Source organism: Puntigrus tetrazona, chromosome 17 (genome assembly GCF_018831695.1).
Source record: "Puntigrus tetrazona isolate hp1 chromosome 17, ASM1883169v1, whole genome shotgun sequence".
Lineage (NCBI taxonomy): Eukaryota > Metazoa > Chordata > Actinopteri > Cypriniformes > Cyprinidae > Puntigrus > Puntigrus tetrazona.
Window position 1 is genome coordinate 4,554,079 of NC_056715.1, and position 17,786 is coordinate 4,571,864.

Consider the following 17,786-nt stretch of genomic DNA (forward strand, 5'->3'; position numbering starts at 1 on the left):
TGGAGTGCTTCAACGTAACCTTATCCACTGCGAGCCTGGTTTATTCTTAGACAGTATAGCGTTTACCAGCTGCGCTCTCTCTTGCCTTTTTAGGCGGTAGGGGGTGTGATCTACTGGAAGCAAAAGAAAAGGAGACAGTTGCATGTTCACAGATTCTAATGTTTTTGGTTTTTGGTGTTTCGTTTAACGTCATTAATTTAATGCACGTACCATCAGTGATATTGCATCGTATTATGTGATATTGCATTGCCGCGGTAATCATGTTTTTATAATAAATGATGATTTGATTAAATAAATCACCTGCATTAGGATCTAGCCTGTTACATTCTATTTATAGTTAATCATGCGTCTAATTAGCACTCTTTATTAAATCTTACTGCATATGGTTTCTCTGGTGATTTCGTAGAACAGATCTGAAATATAGAAGCACGGCTCCTATTTTTAACTAGGGAACGAACTAGTTGAGAAGAGACGTGAGATGTGGACATTTATGTGGCAAGGGACAAGTTGTTTTGGCCGGAATGCAGTGGCCCTCCACTGGACATGCAGGGAATTACAGAACTGTACTGCTGAAAGTGGAAGGCCAGAACAGAACAGACTGTTTCCTGATTGCAAATTGTTTATTTTAAAAAAAAACAAGAATTTAAATGTATACTACTATTCTCAAATGTGTATATTTTTCCTGTTTGTTTAAGAATTTAGTCGTTCGTTCAGCAAGCAAGCATTAAGTTGATCAAAAAATATATATAATTTAAAGATTCTATAATTTAAAGATTATATTGTTTATTAAATAATAATATATGATTATAATAGATATATTGTTTAATATTAAAATTAAAATTCAAAATCAATTAAATTTGAAAGTTTTACTGAAATATAATGCAAATATAATTATCTGTCTTTTTGAACTTTCTATTCACAGAAATTCCACAAAAATATTACGCTGCAAAACTGTTTTCAATATTGATAACAATATTTCTTGAGCATATTAGAATGATTTCTGAAGGATCAGGTTGCCATCGTGGCAATGAATTTCATTTATAAATATATAAAAGTTATTATAAACCATAATAACACATATATATATATATATATATATATATATATATATATATATATATATATATATATATTTTTTTTTTTTTTTTTTTTTTTTTTTTTTTTTTAATTGGTTACTGCATTGAATAATTAAATCAAAATGGCCACTAATGTTTTACTGCCAGAAAAAATAATAATATATATAATTTTTTTCCACATTATATCTACTTTTGATCATTTAAAATGTGCATTAAGGCATAAACATGATTTGTTTAAGACCTCCACAAATGTTACATCTAAAAGTTTTAAAATCTGACAGAATTGTTACAACTCGAAGTACCTTAAAACTGAACTTAACACAAAAGATAATGAATTATAATTTGGTGATAGATGAAAAAAAAACAAAGGTTGAAGGAAATGTATTTGAATGACACTTTATTCTAAAAATGTTTGTGCATAAATGAAACAAAGCAATTAAATAAACACAATATTTATGAATTAATCCAAATATAGATGGTACAAAAATAAATGTGAAAAACATGAGGTTGGATTTTAACACATCATTTAAATTATAGGCCCAGATAAAAGCAGATCTTGAATTCTTGAAATTATTAACTGAAATCAACACAACAGTTGTGAAGAGTAGGTGAGTAACTGCTCCTGAAATATGGCTCATAAAAAGTAAAGAATGACCCAATAATGAATATTCAGACGTCATTTTATCACGAAGGACAAAATGAGGGGCGAAAAACAAGGCAGACCAGCAATGAGTTATCTTGAGTGAAATTCTACAATTTCATAATATTTCTCTACGCATTTAGTCGTGTTATTTTATAATGCATGATATTGTGAGATACATTTAATGGACTTGTTTTATTTTCTCTCACAACAGTAAGGATGTTAGCAGTCATTTTATCTTATTTGCAGGAAAGATGCAAGTATGGTCAAGCATAATGCCCACTTGTTCTCATACTATTCTGATACATACATTGCTCTATTGTTAATCCAAAGTGACTAAATAGAAAATGCACTCATTCTAAGAAGCAGAAAACAAAAAGAGAGACATTGAGCGCTTGCTAAAAGCAGGTGCGAAATAATCAGGCCCAGCGAAATCACTAAAACCAGTGCAGACATCATTACCTTCTGTGAAAATCACAATAATGTGTCAGAAATGCTACCTATGCACTGCTGTATGTCTCGGCTAAAAGGGAGTGTTTTTACACGTACAGTTAATTTAATATACAATTGACATAATTCCTTTCATAGTTAAAAGAGGCTGGTCAACATCCTACTGGAAGTGTCTAGGAATGATTTCCAGAATCATTGTAAATCTTAAAACGGTTGATGCCGCCTCCGTTGATCATGCTTTCCTCACAGCGTCGACTTTCTCGGCCTGGATAAGAACGCAAAACAGCATTATAAAAAGTAATAAAACAAGCCGAATACGAGGGAAAACTAAACACACTATTTACACTACATACAAACAAGCCATTCTTATCATTAATCGTGACTGATGTCTTTCCCCAGAACACTATTTTTGGCTTTACTGACAGATATAATGCGACGGCATGTCCTTTTTTTTCAATGGAAGATGAATTGTGTCAGATATTGGGTCGAGATGGCACAAAACTTGGAAGCTTTTCTCATCAAACGCTCTTTCGATCAGTCTTTTGAAGGGCAGTCTGCTGTGGCACACTCTGTACTCTGCAGGAGCTCCGTGTTTAGAGGTTGTCCCCGGGTTGGTATTGTGGTTCAGTGGCAGTGAAGTAATCCTCCAGGAAGGCTTGTAGATACTCAAAGGTGGGCCGCTCCTCGGGGTCCCTCTTCCAGCATTGGAGCATGAGCTCGTGCAGGGAGCTGGGACAGTCCTGGGGGCAGGGCATCCTGTAACCACGCTCTACTTGCTCCAAGACTTCTCGGTTGTTCATGCCTGAGGGACAAATGCAAAGCATGTGCTCTTAAATTGGGGAAAAAAAAGCCGCGAGGCCCTTAAATTCCTGTATGATGCTGAGTTGTACTTCATTCATTTATTCGAGCTCTTAAAGGGATAGCTCAGCCAGTAAGTGAAAAGTCAGTCCCCACAGGACCCCACAGACTTACATTGTATGGACTAAAACAGAAACAAAGTATCTTCTTCTGTGTTCTTGACTTACATCGCATGGACAAAAAGAGTTTAAATATTCAAAATATCTTTTGTGTTCATTACAAGAAAGATAATCTTACAGGTTTGGAACTATTTGAGCAAATGATACCTTTAATTCTGTCATGGTTCTGAAACTCAAAACGCAGATTTAGGTATATTTAGGCTTTTAAACACAATTTAATTTAAGCTTTTTGGATCTGATGAGTTTTGGTGGCCAGGACATTAAAAAGCGGTGCAGAAAGCTTGCAGGTTTCAGAAGAATTAACCAGAGACTTACAGGTTGAGAGAGTAAGTGGTGAACTACCTATTTAAAGGCATAATTGAATCAAAAACGGTTCACAATCGACAAGATTCTCTTTTTGCTGCTGAACACAAAAGAACATATGTCTAGACAATGTAGGTCTACTGGGGTCCAAAACAACATTGAACCCCACTGGCTTTCACTATAATGACAAAAAACACAAATACATTTGGCCTTGGAATGACATGAGAGTTAGTAAACAATGCCAGAATTCAGATTTTTGAGTAAATTATACCCTTAAAAATATATATAGCCTCAAATAGCAAACTGAAAAACTGTAATTTAGTCAAAGCTTTAGCCGGTTTCTGCCAATGTTAATGGTCTAAAAATGTACCGTCCACCACCAGATCTCACCTGGATAGGGCACGCGTCCTTTGGTGACCAGCTCTGTGAGAAGTATTCCAAATGACCACACGTCTGACTTGATGGTAAACCTTCCGTAGAGTGCTGCCTCTGGAGCCGTCCACTTGATTGGGAACTTGGCACCTACAACAGAACACTGGATTTATGGATCTGATCTCGAAATGTGGCCTACTTCTGAATTGGGCACCGTTCCCAGGAAAATTACTGATTTAACTCTGTTAAATATGTGCATAAGGAAACAAAAATTAGTAGATGAAACACTGTGCAGTCATATGTTATATGACCTGTATAGCAACGTCACCGCATTTGAGAGGCTGCCATGTTGAAATGTTTTCATATGTAACTCAACATTGTACTACAAACACTTACAATAAATAAATGCAAATAATAATATAAACACAGTAATACGAGTGATGCCAATATTAAAGGAAGCAAATGCCAAGTGAACAAATCCATTTTTGCAGTTCAAATGTTTAACACTTGCCATATGGTAATGTTAATATTTTCCGTAAAACTACGCAAGACTGCGATCCGTATGTTAATAACAAACTGTCTATCAAATGTACAGATATTTGAGCAGCACTTAAATCACACAAATTAAAAGCAACTTATTATTAGTTTATATTATGCAAAGTGCTTTTTTTTCTCAACTTACAGGGAAAACTGTAACTGTAACTGAAAAAATAAGGATTTTGCCATATGGCAACACTGTACCAGAGGGTTGATTAAACCTATGAAGACAGCAGCTAAGCCTTATTTGGGAGAGTAACTTCTCACCTTGTCGTGCTGTGTATTCATTGTCCTCTATTAGTCTGGCCAGTCCAAAATCTGCAATCTTGCACACTAAGCTGTCACCGACAAGTATATTGGCGGACCGCAGATCTCTGTGGATGTAGTTCATCCTTTCAATGTAAGCCATGCCTGCAGCAACCTAGAAGGCAAGTGAACAAGCAATGATTTAAATGTTTATAAAAGATAAGACTTGTGGTAAAGTAAGTGCTTACTGTTACCGGATACCTTAAATTATTATGGGTATCATAACATTTTACTAACCTGAGCGGCCATGTCCACTAAATTTGGCAATTTAAGTCCACGTCCTTCACCATCCTTCAAGAAATCCAGCAGGCTTCCTGAAAGACAATCCATGCAATGCATTTGAAGAAACCTGTTTGATCTCTTTAGAGGTATAACAGTAATATTGTGAAATATGATTTCATTGTACAACTCTTCTTTTTAAATACATGGAATTTACTGCATCATTACTCCAGTCTTTAATAATTCTTTGAAAATGCTCATGACACATTTCTTAGAATCAGTGTTGAAAGCAGTGGTGCTGTTTAATATTTTTGTGGAAGCCTTGACTAATTTTTCAGGATTCAGTGATGAAAAGAAAGTTCAGAAGAGCAGCATTTATTTAGCACTTCTCTTTGCAAAATCTGTTCCTACCTTTGCTCATATATTCTGTCACAATGTAGATGGGTTCTTCAGAGACGACCGCATAAAGCTGCACTAGCTTGTCATGCCTCAGTTTCTTCATTATCTGAGCCTCCTCCAGGAACGACTCTGGGGACATTGTGCCTGGTTTCAAGGTCTTCACTGCCACTTTAGTATTGCCATTCCAAGTGCCTGCCATTCAGAGACGAAATTTCATAGTGAGTCACACAGCCCTTAAAAGGAATCACACATAAATTCTTCCAAGACAGCTGGCTTTCTTTTGACGAGAGGAAATGTTCTCTGCCTCACTGACAGGCCTAGATTTATACCCCCAGAATCATAAGTAATGTATGGATATCAAACTCTTTTATTGGGCATGTGGTTAAGCTAATCTCTTACCCATCCAGACCTCTCCGAACTGTCCATTCCCCAATCGTTTGATGAGCTGAAGTGACTCCCGTGGGATCTCCCATACGTCTTTGGTTTTGACAGACAGGTCAGCAAGGCGGGGCATGCCTTTATGGCACGGGACTATTAAACGGCAACAAAGTCCTGCAGCCCGGGCTTTAATGCAGATACGTCAACAAGTTATACCGTTAGTTAATCATTTAAGATGGATTATTTTTTGCATAATGCATTCAATTGAGATTTACCAGAATAATGGTGCACAAGCTGCTGCAGAGTTTCAAACTGAGCTCTAGTGGTGATGTAATATCCTCCATTGTCCAATTTGCGAATCTTGTAGTGCTTCACGTGGTCGCCTTTAGTTTCATCCCAGTCCTGTATGGACAATGAATATGCCCCTAGGATAAACATGAATGAACAGAGAATTAGAAGTTTTGTTTTGTTTTTTTGGAAAGAAATTTAGCGCTGTTGTCCGGCAAGGAAGCATTAAATCGATCTAAAGAGACAACATTTGTAATGTTACAAATTAACTGCAGAACTGTTTTCAGCTTTGGTGATCACATGAAATGTTTCTTGAGTGTCAAATCAGCATATTAGAATGATTCTGACACTGAATCGTAGATGAAAATTCAGCTTTCTCATAATTTAAATAAGTGACCTTTAAAAATATATAAACAGTTCTGTAGAATAGAAGAAATATGTTCCAGTATTACTGTATTTTTGATCAATTAAATGCTGCCGAGCCTACGCTTATAACTTACTTTGAAGATCATAAAATATTTTACTGACCCCACACTTGTGAATGGTCGCTTAACTGCAAATTACCTTTCGTGGTCTCGCTCTCCCTTATAAGGAAAGTGCCTCTGGGATTTCCATTTGACAAGAGTTGCCGTTCTGCATCTTTACGACCAAGTTTTCCAAAATACCAACTACAAAGGGATACGCAGCGTATGGTTTGGTTAACAGTATGACCACATGACAAAGTTATGTTATTGCCCTTGTCCCAATGAAAATACTACTAGGAGTAACGCAAATAACAGACATTGTTCTTATGGATAGTCTTTCTATTTATATTTAACTTTTGTCTATTTTAAAACTAAAACCAATCTTACTCTTCTGCCTGTATGGAGTCTACTGGAGCCACATAATTACTGGGTATGTATCCTGTTCCACCTGTAGTGAGAGAGCGCGCCTCCCACCAGTCTCCTTCCCTGATACACAGCAACAGGAGCAAGAGAACAAATAAACAATGAATGCATTTCTATTGGGTCAAGTTTCAGCGACTGTACCATAATGCAGGTAATTTAAAGGTAAAGTACATATAAATTTGTTTGGGGTCACAAAACTGTAAACATTAGAGTCTTGTTTTCAGAAAAACAATTAAGCATGTTTTGCTTGAAACAAGCAAAATATTCTGCTAATGGGGTAAGCAAAATAATCTTGTTTTCTGTTTGAAATAAGATTATTTTGCATACCCCATTAACCGTTTATTTTGCTTGTCTCAAGCAAAACATACTTAGTTTTCTTTTCTGAAGAATTTCTAGATATTTTGTCTGAAAACAAGAAAAATAATTTAGATTTAGATTATTTAAATTTCTTGTTTCAAATAAAAAAAGGCCATTTTTACTTGTCTATTGCTCTACTTACTTGTGTTTACTTTATTTAAGAATCTCTAGGTATTTTGGCTAGAAAAGCATTGTACGATTTCCACAAAATATTACAGTGCAAAACGTATATTAAAATAATTTCTGAAGAATAACGCGACACTGAAGACTGAAGTAATGGCTGCTGAAAATTCAGCTTAAAATAGAAAACAGTTATTTCAAATTGTTAAAAAGAAAAAGCACAATATTACAGATTTTACTTTATTATTGATCAAATAAATGTGGTCTTAATGAGCATAAGAGACTTCCTGACCCCAAACTTTAGAACAGTGGAACCACAAGCATTAGTTAACATTTCAGAAAGAGTACTTTTTGATTGGATTATGAAACTTTGTGCTTGATTGTCTCTTAAAGTATGTTCTGTGAACTTACGTGCTATTTAGAATCTGGAACTTTTCCCCTTTTCTGAAGCTGAGGTCATCCTCTGACCTTGCTTCATAATCATAAAGTGCTACAAAGAGTGTTACTCCTGCAAAAGAAAATGACAGATAACATCAGGCTACTACAACAATGCAGTCTTATAAAAAAAAAAAATATTACAAAGTCTCCAGTGCAACGTGGAGTACAGTGTGATCCAAAGGGGAAATTGTTGGGATATTTTTGTAATGACTGAGAAAAATGTTTTGTTTTTTTTAAACAGTCAACATTAAATGGTATTCGCAACTCATTACATTTTCAATTAAAATAGGATATTCGCGGAGAAAAAAAGTAGGCCATGGCTTGATTTTATCAATCAGATTGGATTAAATCGCACTACCAGAATGAAGCAAGAAGGCAAGGGGCTGAAAAATGAGGTCTTGGTGACGTCAGCCAAAAAGAAACGTTTTTTTATAGACTTAACAAAGACAAACATCTCTTTTTATTCGTAAAGATGTGGACCGATCCAACAGGCTCAATAAAAATGCGCACTATGGAGGTTAATAAAGGTGATTTTTCTGTCACATTGACTTCAACGTTCAGGGCAGTTCTAAGATATTTCACTTTCTGCTCGACTGATAGAGCAGCAAAGTCCCTCATTTGTTCTACCTGTTCCACCCCGGGATCGTAGCGTTCCAGAGTGTGAAGAAGAGTTCACTCCACCAAACACAGTCACTCCTTGACTGACAGGAGCATGGAAGTTGTTGTAGTTGGGAATAGTGGTGACTCCAAAGCTGGGGTAGTGCTGAGGTGTCGGATCAGCCCCATATCGATATCCTGCGTGCTGCGAGACGCTAGTTTCTCTGTCGTCGGTGAGTTTGGTTGCCTCTTTGTCCTTGCATTGCACACAGCCCATTATCTATATTCTTTGCGGTGAAGAAAGGCATAAATGAACCTTCATGCAAAACGACTCGATGCGTATTTATTTCTAGTTTTATATCTAATCAAATGAGAGATATTCAGATTCATGTTCAGAACAACTGACTGGAAGTAAATACCCTAAGTGATTGCTTGAAACGGACATAAATCAATAATTAATTCAACAAGTGATTCAGAAAGACATTTGGTTTTAAGCAAACAGTCTGTAATTACTGTGAAAACAAATGGATGTGTCACTGAATATGTGATTCATTTCATCTTATTTGCAAACATCACGATTTAGATAATTGAGAAGTAGTTCAACCAAAAATGAAAATTCGCTAAAAAAAAAACACAATCACCCTCAGGCCAGCCAAGATGTAGATGAGTTTGTTTCTTCATCAGAACAGATTTGAAGAAATTTGCATTATGTCACTTGCTCAACAGTGAATCCTCTGCAGCGAATGGGTGACAGTTCAAACAACTGACAAAAAATATCACAGTAATCTAGATGTAATCCACGCCACTCCAGTCTATTAACGGATGTCTTGTGAAGTGAAAAGCTGTGACACTTCAAACATGAACTTTAATCCATAATAACATTACCTGTTTGCTCTTATAAATGGTGCTTGATCTGTGCCTGTTTCTCTCCTGATTCAGACAGGACGACTTTCCATTGGAGAAAGCGATATTATGGGTAGTAGAGTAGCTAGAAACAGCGGTTTTAAAATAAAGTTATATTCATGATGGATTTGTTACAAACATGCAGCTTTTCACTTCACGAGACATTAATTGACGAGGGTTACTTGCGGATTACCGTGATGTTTTAGACACCCATTCACTGCGTAGGTTCCAAGTCATGCAATGAGTGCATCTTCAGCGCATTTTCACTTCTGTTTGAACTATTCCTTTAATGTGGTTAGTGTCGAGTATTCTATTGTATAGAACGTTATGTTAATATTAACAAATGTTGATAGAAGTGGTCTGTTTAGACTTGAAATATAACACATGCAGACAGTAAATGAAAACATATATTCAATAAACATACCAAGCCAAGCACTGGGCTACCACAGTGGAGTATTCGCATTCCATTCAATTAAAGATGATGTGAAAACATCTACGATTTGCTCCTTTGCCTGAGTGAGCAAAACAAAAGCCAAACATTTTTTTTATTGGCAAACAACTTCTGGGGAAGTATAATACTTAAAGTCGGATGTCTGTATAAGTTAACCGTTTTTTAACATACTTTAAAAAACAGAATTCAGAAGAAAGAGCCATTCGTGCTCGTTGTACAAGAAAATGTGTCTCGACCACAGACATTATATTCTAAGAAATACAGATTAACAATAATTTATTGTTGTATATAATATCGTGATAAAAATATATAGGAAACATGTCAACTAAGTCAGAAATAACCAATCCTTTTCATCACTGAGACTTTTTGTTCATGATTACCGTGTAAATATATTTACAGAGATTGCTGGGGGAATTTCAGGAACCAGTCCCCTAAATTAAGAGATTTATATAATTTTATGAGTCTCAAAAATATTTGAATGCAGCTAAATGGAGGATTTGACGTTGTGAGACTCGCAACACAGAAACATTTCCACAACTTTTGAGGTTTTATTACTTTCCCAGACTATTTAAAAATTCCCAGATTTTTCCAGGTTTTCCGTGACCGTGCTAACCCTGTATTTATCATTCTGCATGCATAAAGAAAGCAGCAAGAGGAGAAAAGGTATTTTTTGTGACTTTGGTCCACGGCATATTCATTCGAACAGACATTAAACAACCAGAAAAATCAATAATAGATTGTAGATAGTACTAAATAATAATAATAATAAAATTCCAAGAATACTTGCTGAGACTGTAAACCCTCATAAAGGCTATTGTAAGATTTCATTCTATTATAAAATGACCACTGTCCAGTGACAGAGGCCTTATTCTTCCATTCAATTGTGTACATAAGGCTTTTTCTGCTGCGCATCAATCCTGCTGCCAGAGACGAGCGCTTAGGAGCAAAAGCATCACACCATCCCTACACAAAATACATTCGCTCTCGATGTTAAACGTCCCTAAATATCACGCGGTTGATAAAGCGAAGGCATCACGATTAGTCCGCCCGCTCTAGCGCTATAAAGCCTCCGTCTCCCATCATTTCCATTAACCACGATATCCATTGGATACGAATCGGCTGCACCAAGTGTATCAAAAACGCCAGACCATCAAAAAAATGCTTACCAAGAGAGGGGTCGCCTGAGGTGTTTTGTATTTCGCCGCAAAGACAGAACGGAAAATAGGTCATTTGCAGACAGCTTTTCCTATTAATAAAATCTCGGCGAATTATGAAAATAACAACATTGGCCCTGACGGCTCAGGCTGCTCCTGTCGCCGAGTGTAACAGATGATGGCGTTGCTGAGGCGGATTCTCTGGGGACCGAGGGTGTGATTGACAGGACGCTCAGCCAATCGGGCGGCTCAGAAGACGCCTGCGTGCGTGCGCATATTTTGCCTCCTCGATGGTCCTTTCTTGCTTCTACTATGCAGCGTGGGCTCAGCTGTGGTTACTATAGAAAAACAAGGACTGTCTGGTCATGCTCCACAAATCTCTCTGTAATCGTCGACTACCTGTGACACCAATCATTTTGTGTGTGAAAAAAAACAAACAAATTATATTTTACCTTTTAACATGCGTTGATGCTATTTTATATAATCCACGCATGTTGAGAGGCACGCCTGCTTTTCTAGACACTGAGAATTTCGCTAAATTAGAAACGTTTTGGGTGTGCAACTTTTCAGTTTGTGGAAGCCTACCAAAAGTCAATCTTGCTATCATCAAAGCAAATGCACCCTCATGCAAATCTTTTAACTGAAAGGTTGCAGGGTGTTCTCAGGAGGAAGGTAACTTAAACTTTTCATAAATGTCAGGTTGGGGCAGGTCATCAAAGTTTTTCTTATTAATTATAATTTTGCAAAAGGTTTGATGCTATGGTTTGACATTTTAGCTTTTTTGCTGTTTAATTTATTTATTTTTTTGCTGAAAAGCCTAAAAAATCAGGTTCCATTAGCTAGCATACACTGACAAATATTAGGACAATGTGTGTTCAACTGTATTTTTACTCTCTCTCTCTCTCTGTCAGTGGGCTAATGTTGGAAATATTCAAATCACTTTGGATTGTTTGGCTTTAAATTTAAATCCTGTGATTCGTGAAGATTTACCCAACCTCGTGTTCTTTGAAACCTGCATGACGTTCTTTCTTCTGTAGAAAATAAAAGAAGATGTTTGCCAGTATGACAGCTTCGGCTGGAGAAAGCTATCCTAAAATTTACCCTAGCATCTCCTCTTTTTTACAGTTTATGATGGGAAAGTTTATGATGTGACAGATTTAGAAGAACATGCATTTTTTGGGGTATGCGATTGTGCCTACTAAAACAAATATAGCCCCAGTCTCTTCTAATGAATAATCATATATATATGTATGTGTGTGTGTGTGTATATATATATATATATGTGTGTGTATATATATATATATATATGTGTGTGTGTGTATATATATATATATATATATATGTGTGTGTGTGTGTGTATATATATATATATATATATATATATATGTATATATATATATATGTGTGTGTGTGTATATATATATATATATATATATATGTGTATATATATATATATATATATATATATATATATATATATATATATATATATATATATATATGTGTGTGTGTGTGTGTATATATATATATATATATATATATATATATATGTATATATATATATATATATATATGTGTGTGTATATATATATATATATATGTGTGTATATATATATATATATATATGTGTGTGTGTGTATATATATATATATATATGTGTGTGTGTATATATATATATATATATATATATATATATATATATATATATATATATATATATATATATATATATATATATATATATATATATATATATATATATTTACTACTATAGCTGATGATGCATTTGCACAGTTCATCATCTGTTTTTTTAATTTGCTATATTTTTATTGTATATTTTATATGTATATATTTTTATATTTATGTAAATAATAAAGATATTAATACCCAGTGTTATAGGGTAAATCTCTAGACTGCAAAATATAGACTTGCTGTAGTTTCCGTTCATCAGAACTTTTTCGGAAAACCTCTGAAATATGAAAAGGGTCCGCTAGTACATGCAAAAGCCAACTGTACTGCCATGTTACATGTCAATGTTACACTGCCAAAAAATAGCAAAGCATTTATATGACATGCAGTGTTACAGATGTATTCAAAATCAGTAACCAGCAAAAACAGATCGAAGTTTGGGCTGACTTTCAAGCATTTTCAATATTATTAGTTTTAATCTTAGAAAATGAAACTCTGCCAGTGAAACTCCGGCCCTAAATTAACATCTGTTACTGCAGCGTTGGCCAACGGTACTGAGATTTTGTGATATTTTAATATTTATACTCATCAAGATTTTGATGAGTCACTTCATGCTATGTATAGCTGACTATTCAAAATGTTTTGGTGAGGCTTCACTTGTTAAATTCTCTTAATGGTCATGTGTTTTTGTAACCGTTTGTAATCAATGCCCCTAAATGAATCTAAATCATATTTAACTCTATTTTTTACAAATTTATGTCCTGTTATTTTAATTTTATAATACATTTAGACTATGTCTTAGATAAATGTCCAGATTGCACAAACCGGTTTGTTTTAGTGAATAGGTTTAACGTTTTAGTGCTTCTCTGTTTAACAAAACATCCATCAGCTTAGTATGCAATGTAAATCTCCTCTCATATTTCCTGGATTACTCAGGCAGATCATTCACTCATTCAGACGTAAACAAATATTTCACCACTGCAGATTTACAATATTATGATTGTTTATGAGCAATCTGCTGTGATGTTGAGCAGTTGCCATGGTGACCTGAGTTAGTATGGTGATGTGAAAGCGCACTTTAGACTATTTCAGTGCATTCAAAACAGCTCAGTCTAGGCTGACAATAAACTGTGACTGAATCTAGGTCACCGGGATTCCTCAGAATGAATTCATCATGCATGCAATGTGTGACTAGATGTTTATATTGGAAAATTGTAATCCACGGTTGGAACGTTGGGAATGAAATGCTCACAAATCTACGTTTTGGCCTATGTAGTGTCTGTTTAGACAAAGTGGTAGCCCATTTTGCACACTCGGCCAGTTAAATCTATGCTGTTTGCTTTCTCCCTTCACCTTTTGAAGAAACCAAAAGAAAGGTTTTTTTGGGAGACATTTGTTGTCAGGCTTATGACAACAGCAAAGACTAAAGAAGAAGAAGAACGAAAAAAACAGCAATAAAAAGAAAAGCAAAACCTTTGTGACTGGATTCATTGGTTCTGAATCACCAGTTGCTGGTTGCGCGCCCTTCCTCCCCCTCCAGTGCGTGAGTGTAGCCCCTCCTCCAGGCTTCACGCAGCCCTCTGATTGGCTCACGCAGCTCTTCTGTGACGTCAGGGGTATTTGGGCGTTGTATCCAGCATCTCATTATCAAAAGAGAACAATTTCATTATCTCCATCTCGTATCCTAAAATAATATATTTTATTTGAGAGAGTGCTATAATTACTGATTTTTTTCCCGATCAGTTGATCACAGCTTCACCTCTCGTTATCTTTTTTCCGCGGTTTTATTTGAAAACAGACGCTCTTGAGAGCGAGCACGCGACGCGTCTGAGGGAGAAGCTCGCGCTCTTTGTTCATTCATTTGATCTGCGATTCTTTGTTGCGTGTGAAAGCATGGGAGCGCAAATCTCCAAAAACGGAGCAAAAGACGAGACTGCTGCCGAAAAGCCAGCCGAGGCTGCGAATAAATCAAACGGGCAGGTAATAACTTTAATTATTATCTTTCTACAGGCGTGTGATGTTTTGAGGGGGTGTGCGGTACCAAAAACCAAGTCGGTTCAAATGAACAATGAGCCGATCAACAAAGGGACTCTCCAATCTCCACTGAAAATCAGCACTTTGTTTTAAATATCGACGTTATTGTTGCCTACAAGTGAATGGCGAGCATGAATTTGTTAGATTTAGTATAAATAATTTTTTTCTCATTTGCACATTGACTGGAATGGACCCCAATGTTACCAGTGCGTTTGAACGCCAAGTTATTTTTTATTTTTAATAAACATTCAATTACGATACCGTTAAAATTCGGTGATTTCATTCGGATTTCTGAAAAACGAGGTAAATAGGAGCACCGGCGTGGCTCTATCGGGATTTTTCGTCGTGGAAAGCCATTTCGGTAAAATCACCACGCCTTTATCGCATCTTGTTGATAAAATGGAAGAAGAAATAAGCTGTGAGACGCGATACATGGATTTAATTTGAGAAATGGCTTTAATATAAAAAAGTGGCCTTGCAAGACTGTCCGTGTGCTCAAAACGATGATCTCCACGGTTTGATCAGCGACAGTGGATCTACTCGTCCATCTTGCAAAGCTTTCACTTAAATGGCAACAGCATCAGCCAGACAAAGTGCATGAGACTTCACCCACGTGGCGAACCTATAGACTCCACATAGTGTTTTCACACCGCCTTTTGTATGCAGTAGGCTGTAAATATGGGAAACGAATGCAAGCGTTTGGGTTTTAATTTTTACACCGTACAAAAACACAACTCACGTGAAGCATTTTCTTACTCCCACAGGAGAATGGCCATGCTAAAACCAATGGGAATGCCTCTCCAAATGCAGAAGCAGCCACAGAGGACGTGCAGGCCAATGGAAAGCACTCTGCCGATGGGGAGGTAAAAGCAGAGGAAGCAAAGGCTGAGGAAGAAGGTGCAGAGAAGGCCGCTCCTGAAGGCGAAGCGGAGAGTTCTGCCGTCGCAAATGGCGAAGACACTGCCAAAACAGAAGAAAATGGTTCTGCTTCTGCGAGCAGTGAGCCTGCCAAAACCAAAAAGCGTTTCTCCTTTAAGAAACCGTTCAAACTTAGCGGCTTCTCCTTTAAGAAGAGCGCCAAAAAGGATGCTGAAGGTGGAGAGGCGGCAGCGGCAGCTGTGGAGAACGGTGAGCAGAAGAAGGATGCTGAGCCTGAATCTGAGGAGGCCAAACCTGAGGCCTCCAGCGAAGAGAACAAGACGGAGGCTCCGGCCGAGGAACCGAAAGCTGAGGAACCAGCTGAAAATAAAGAGGAAAAACCATCCAGCGAGGTAGCCGAAGAGAAGCCAGCTGAGGAGAAGCCAGCAGAGGCTGCTCCTCAGGAACCAGCGGCCGCAGAGAGCTCAGATGCCCCAGCCGCTGCCACAGAGTAAGATGGAGGTGAAAAGCCCGTTTTAGATGAAGTCCGAGGAGCACAAACATGGAAAAATTTGTACAAAAAAACCAATGACATTTCAAACCTTCTGTTTTCTCCCATACTTTCATCCAATCCTGTTCCATCCACTACATTGTATATGGCATTTTGAAGGAAGGAAGTTGGATGGAATGATTGGAAGTGAAAGGCACATTTCTCCCCATGTTTTTCATAATTTTTGTAGCAGTTGTGTAAGTTGTGTGGGTGTGTGTGCGGATGAGTGAGATTAATAGAGCATTGCCTGTTTCAATTGTTTTTTTGTTTTTTTCTTATTTTTGTTTTTTTTTTTTTGTAGGTGAACTGTTAGTGTCGTAAGGACATTAAGTTGAATTGTTAGTTGAAGGTACTGGTGCCATACAATTGGGTAAATCAAGCGTGTTGAAAAAGGAGCTATCAGAAACACCATTGAACAATTTACAGATGTTATCGGTCAGTTCTCATTCGATTTTACTGTCATCACTACATAAATCACTAAAACAGGTGCTCAAACCCTCAGCAGCTGCATTGTGCAATACTGCAGCATTATGTATTGGTATTGGCTTTTGTCATTGCTGGATTTTACGATGTTGAAAATGGCTTTATCATGTTTTCTTAATATCAATGGTATCAATTGAAGGTTTCTTTTCCTCTTTCTGAAAATACTCCTGTTCAATGAGAATGATGTTCTGAAATGTTTAACATCAAAACATTTGACCTGTCATGTGTAATGCAGTCCAAGTGGTTTTTATTCCAGCAGAGTTCCACAAATGTTTGAAAAATTGCCGGTGCAATCGTCAAGTAGATTTTTTTTTTTTCTTTCCTGTAAATACTTCAGCACCATCTCTACTTGATTTTTAAATGGAATGTAACTGCGTGCAAATCGTTCACAATGCTTCTTTTACCCCTTCATTTTAGGGGCACTCAAAACAAAAAAATAAAGGATTTAGACAGACAATATGAGTTTTGAGTTTTAATTTTGGAACACTGTTTTGTAACGTATATATTTTTGCCTTAATGCGATTGTGCAATTTTGATCATTTTAATGAGAGTAAAGTAAAATAATAGCACCAATAAACAATAGCACCACAATAAAACTTAATTATGTGATTATATGAAGGTCTGTAGGCTTTGCTCCACCACTTTTTGAAAACACAGACCTTGAGGTATGGAACTTTTATGTTTTGTGTATTTATCCTCAGCACTGGTGAATTCCGTTCTTCTAAATCCAGAGAAAAGCCAAATGCTTTCTAAGTATAAAATGAATGTTAACAGACACTACTCGGATGTTTTTAGCCTACCACAGAAGCTAAAGATAATTTAGAACCATGCATTTTCTGCGTTCCAAGATCAACCCCACCACTAATCTAGCAACCACAAAATGGGTGTGTTTTCACCCAATATTCCTGTTTCTAGTTTAAATGCTGGATATTCATCTTATATATGGCAATGTTAAACTTGTGGCTTCCACCTCTAACAGATGCAGGGTAACGGCTTCACCCTCCAGGTGCTCTTGTCTTATTTTTTTTTTATTCAACCACATCCCTCAAACCCTCCAAATGCAGTGCCTGCCTGTGGCTTGTGGCTCCTAGCTTCTGATTGCCTCCACCCAGCGTCTTCAGTTTGACTTGTCTCTCCACTTTACCCACATCTTTTGGTTGACTGGGTGAACTTAACAGTCATCAAAGCATACTCTTTACTTCCCTCTGCTGTTTTGAAAGACACCACTCTTGAAACTACAGACTTTATTATTATCATTTTTTTTGCAACCACTGACACAAAATAGAAACCTATCTCTTTAAATATGTGTGCTTTTGTAAT

At 36.6% G+C, this 17,786-nt stretch overlaps 2 protein-coding genes across 2 annotated transcripts; one reads left to right on the top strand and one right to left on the bottom strand.

The window, feature by feature from the left end:
- Positions 1 to 1,738: 1,738 nt before the first annotated feature.
- Positions 1,739 to 11,049, bottom strand: fyna (FYN proto-oncogene, Src family tyrosine kinase a). The gene is made up of 13 exons (XM_043263807.1): positions 10,865 to 11,049; positions 9,672 to 9,759; positions 8,375 to 8,631; positions 7,721 to 7,817; positions 6,797 to 6,895; positions 6,510 to 6,613; positions 5,933 to 6,082; positions 5,679 to 5,843; positions 5,292 to 5,471; positions 4,899 to 4,975; positions 4,623 to 4,776; positions 3,837 to 3,968; positions 1,739 to 2,968 (listed from the first exon to the last, which is right to left on the bottom strand). Exons 3-13 carry the CDS (start codon positions 8,619 to 8,621, stop codon positions 2,760 to 2,762), a joined length of 1,614 nt encoding a protein of 537 aa, XP_043119742.1. The 5' UTR covers positions 8,622 to 8,631; positions 9,672 to 9,759; positions 10,865 to 11,049; the 3' UTR covers positions 1,739 to 2,759.
- Positions 11,050 to 14,171: 3,122 nt separating this feature from the next.
- Positions 14,172 to 16,923, top strand: marcksb (myristoylated alanine-rich protein kinase C substrate b). Its single transcript, XM_043262258.1, has 2 exons — positions 14,172 to 14,521; positions 15,340 to 16,923. Exons 1-2 carry the CDS (start codon positions 14,435 to 14,437, stop codon positions 15,946 to 15,948), a joined length of 696 nt encoding a protein of 231 aa, XP_043118193.1. The 5' UTR covers positions 14,172 to 14,434; the 3' UTR covers positions 15,949 to 16,923.
- Positions 16,924 to 17,786: the final 863 nt, after the last annotated feature.